This window comes from Henckelia pumila, chromosome 3 (assembly GCF_033568475.1).
Source record: "Henckelia pumila isolate YLH828 chromosome 3, ASM3356847v2, whole genome shotgun sequence".
NCBI lineage: Eukaryota > Viridiplantae > Streptophyta > Magnoliopsida > Lamiales > Gesneriaceae > Henckelia > Henckelia pumila.
In genome coordinates this window covers 17,319,807-17,322,306 of record NC_133122.1, presented here as the reverse complement: position 1 = coordinate 17,322,306, position 2,500 = coordinate 17,319,807, and the positions used below count along the sequence as shown (strand labels likewise).

General features: G+C 44.2%; 1 protein-coding gene across 1 annotated transcript; it reads left to right on the top strand.

Annotated features, from left to right (window-relative positions):
* Positions 1-236: 236 nt before the first annotated feature.
* Positions 237-935, top strand: LOC140888164 (uncharacterized). Its single transcript, XM_073295854.1, has one exon. The coding sequence runs from the start codon at positions 237-239 to the stop codon at positions 933-935; it is 699 nt and encodes a 232-aa protein (XP_073151955.1).
* Positions 936-2,500: the final 1,565 nt, after the last annotated feature.

Genomic DNA, 2,500 nt, shown 5'->3' with positions numbered 1-2,500 from the left:
GAAGGGGATGAAGATGAAGAGGGTTTTGAAAAGGTGGTTAGTAAACAAATGAAAAAGAAACTCAAGTACCTTAAGCGGTTGTCGAGACCTAGTAACTCGGGAGGATCGAGCTCTAGCTTAACTGAGTACATTGAGGTGGACCCTAGGACTTGGATCCCCAATATGAAAGCAAAGTCCTTCCTACTGAACCAAGCACAAATCAGGGCTAGGCGACTTAAGGTCGTCTCTCGCCAGCCATGAAGATTGCTAGTTGGAACATGAGGGGTTTCAATAAGCCCCTCAAACAAAGGCACGTTCAAGGAATGTTGAAAAAACACAACTTGAGCGTCCTTGGGTTGCTTGAAGTAAAGGTTAGTATTAATCTGGTGGATAGAATGATGGATACCAAATTCCCTGGTATGTCTTTCATACACAACTTTCACTTGGGTACGAACAGTCGTATCCTTGTTATGTGGGATAGTAAGGTAGTGAGACTAGATATTCTTGGTATGTCTGATCAAGTTATTCATGCCTCAGTTGTATGCCTTCACTCTCAGAGAGTCTTTTTAGCTTCTTTCGTTTATGGCAGGAACTCGGTGGTGGCTAGGAGGCCTCTTTGGGACTTTCTGATCAACCATGGGGAGAATATTTCCCTCCCTTGGATCCTACTAGGGGACTTTAACTGCGTAAGATACCCTCATGAGAAGATGGGAGGCATTCCTATCGTCTCGAGAGATATGGCAGATCTGAGAAATTGTATCAATCGGTTGGAGCTCTCGGATGTGAATCATGTTGGTTGTTTTTACACTTGGTTTAGCCTGGCTGTTTCTTCTAAGCTTGATCGAGTTATGGTCAATCATCATTGGAGTGAATCGAATCTGGATGTTTTTGCTGACTTTGTGGCACCGGGTTGTTTCTCGGACCATACTTGTTGTGGTTTCCATCTTCAGGGATAGCACTCGTCGGGCTACACCTTTTAAATTCTTTAATATGTGGGCTATCCACCCGGAATTTCCACAGTTAGTCAGGAGCAACTGGTGGTTCAGTGGGGGTGGCACAGCACAATTCCTCCTCAAGAAAAAGTTACATGGGATGAAAAGAGTGCTGAAACTGCTCAATGAGCGACATTTCAGTCATATTTCCAGTCGAGCTAAGCGTGCGAGTGAGGAGCTGACTGAGGCCCAATCTATTGCCCTTAACTCTGGAGTTATTGACAACTCAATTGTGGCTCTTAGGAGAAAAGCAGAGTTCCTCCTTGAAGCAGAGCGCTTGTTTCTTTCACAAAAGGCCAAATGTGAGTATCTCAAGCATAGTGACAGATGCTCCAAATTCTTTCATGGTATGATAAAAAGGAACATCAAGAGAAATAAGATTGTGGCCCTCACCATTAGAGATGGATCCACATCCATGGATCAAAATGAAATAGCGGATGAATTTGTGAATTTCTATCGGGCTTTGCTGGGTACGAGTTTGGAGAGAGATACCCTGGATACGTCCCTTGTTGCGCATGGTCCGAAGGTGGAGGAGGCCAGCTGGGAGGGATTAACCAGAGATGTGAGTGTGGAGGAAGTCAAAAGTGCCTTGTTCAATATTGAGGATGACAAAGCCCCCGGCCCGGATGGTTTTGGGGCTGCTTTCTTTAAAAAGGCTTGGTCCATTGTTGATGGTGACGTTATTGCGGCTGTCCTAGAATTCTTTAGGAGTGGTAAGTTACTCAAACAATGGAATCACGCCTCCATTGCCTTGGTGCCAAAGTCGGACCATGCCACTACAGTCAATGAGTTTAGGCCTATATCGTGTTGTACAGTGTTCTATAAAATCATTGCTAAGATCCTGACTAATAGATTAGTGGATGTGATTGAACCTTTGATTAGTCAAGCTCAAGCAGCATTTGTTCCAGGTAGATCAATTGTTGAAAACATTCACCTGGCCCAAGAAATGTTGAAGCATTATGCTAGAAAGAGAGGTTCTCCCCGTTGCATCCTAAAGATAGACCTCCAAAAAGCATATGATACGGTTCACTGGGAATTCCTACGGGATACTTTGTACTTCCTCAATTTTCCTCCTCGGTTTATTGCTTGGATCATGGAATGTGTGAGCTCTACTTCCTACTCCATCTCCCTAGGTGGACAACTATTTGGATTCTTCAAAGGGGCCAGAGGCCTCCGTCAGGGAGACCCTCTGTCCCCATTCCTATTTGTCTTATGCATGGAAATGCTCTCTAGATCCCTCCTTCATGCATCTACGATGTCAGATTTCCAGTTTCACCCTAGATGTGATCATTTTAATATCACCCACCTGGTGTATGCTGATGATTTGTTGATTCTGTCAAAAGGTGATGTCCCAAGTGTAAAAATCATCCTGGACTGTGTTAGTAAATTTGGTAAGATGGCTGGCCTCCGTGCTAATGCAATGAAATCTAATCTATTCATGGCAGCTGTCAAAGAGCCAGCGCGTAGCGAAATCATTCGGCTAAGTGGATATCAGATTGGTTCCTTCCCATTTAGATACCTTGGTATAC

Bases quoted from the DNA above. Each gene is read 5' to 3' on its own strand.
- LOC140888164 (XM_073295854.1), top strand. From the start codon at position 237: ATGAAGATTGCTAGTTGGAACATGAGGGGTTTCAATAAGCCCCTCAAA.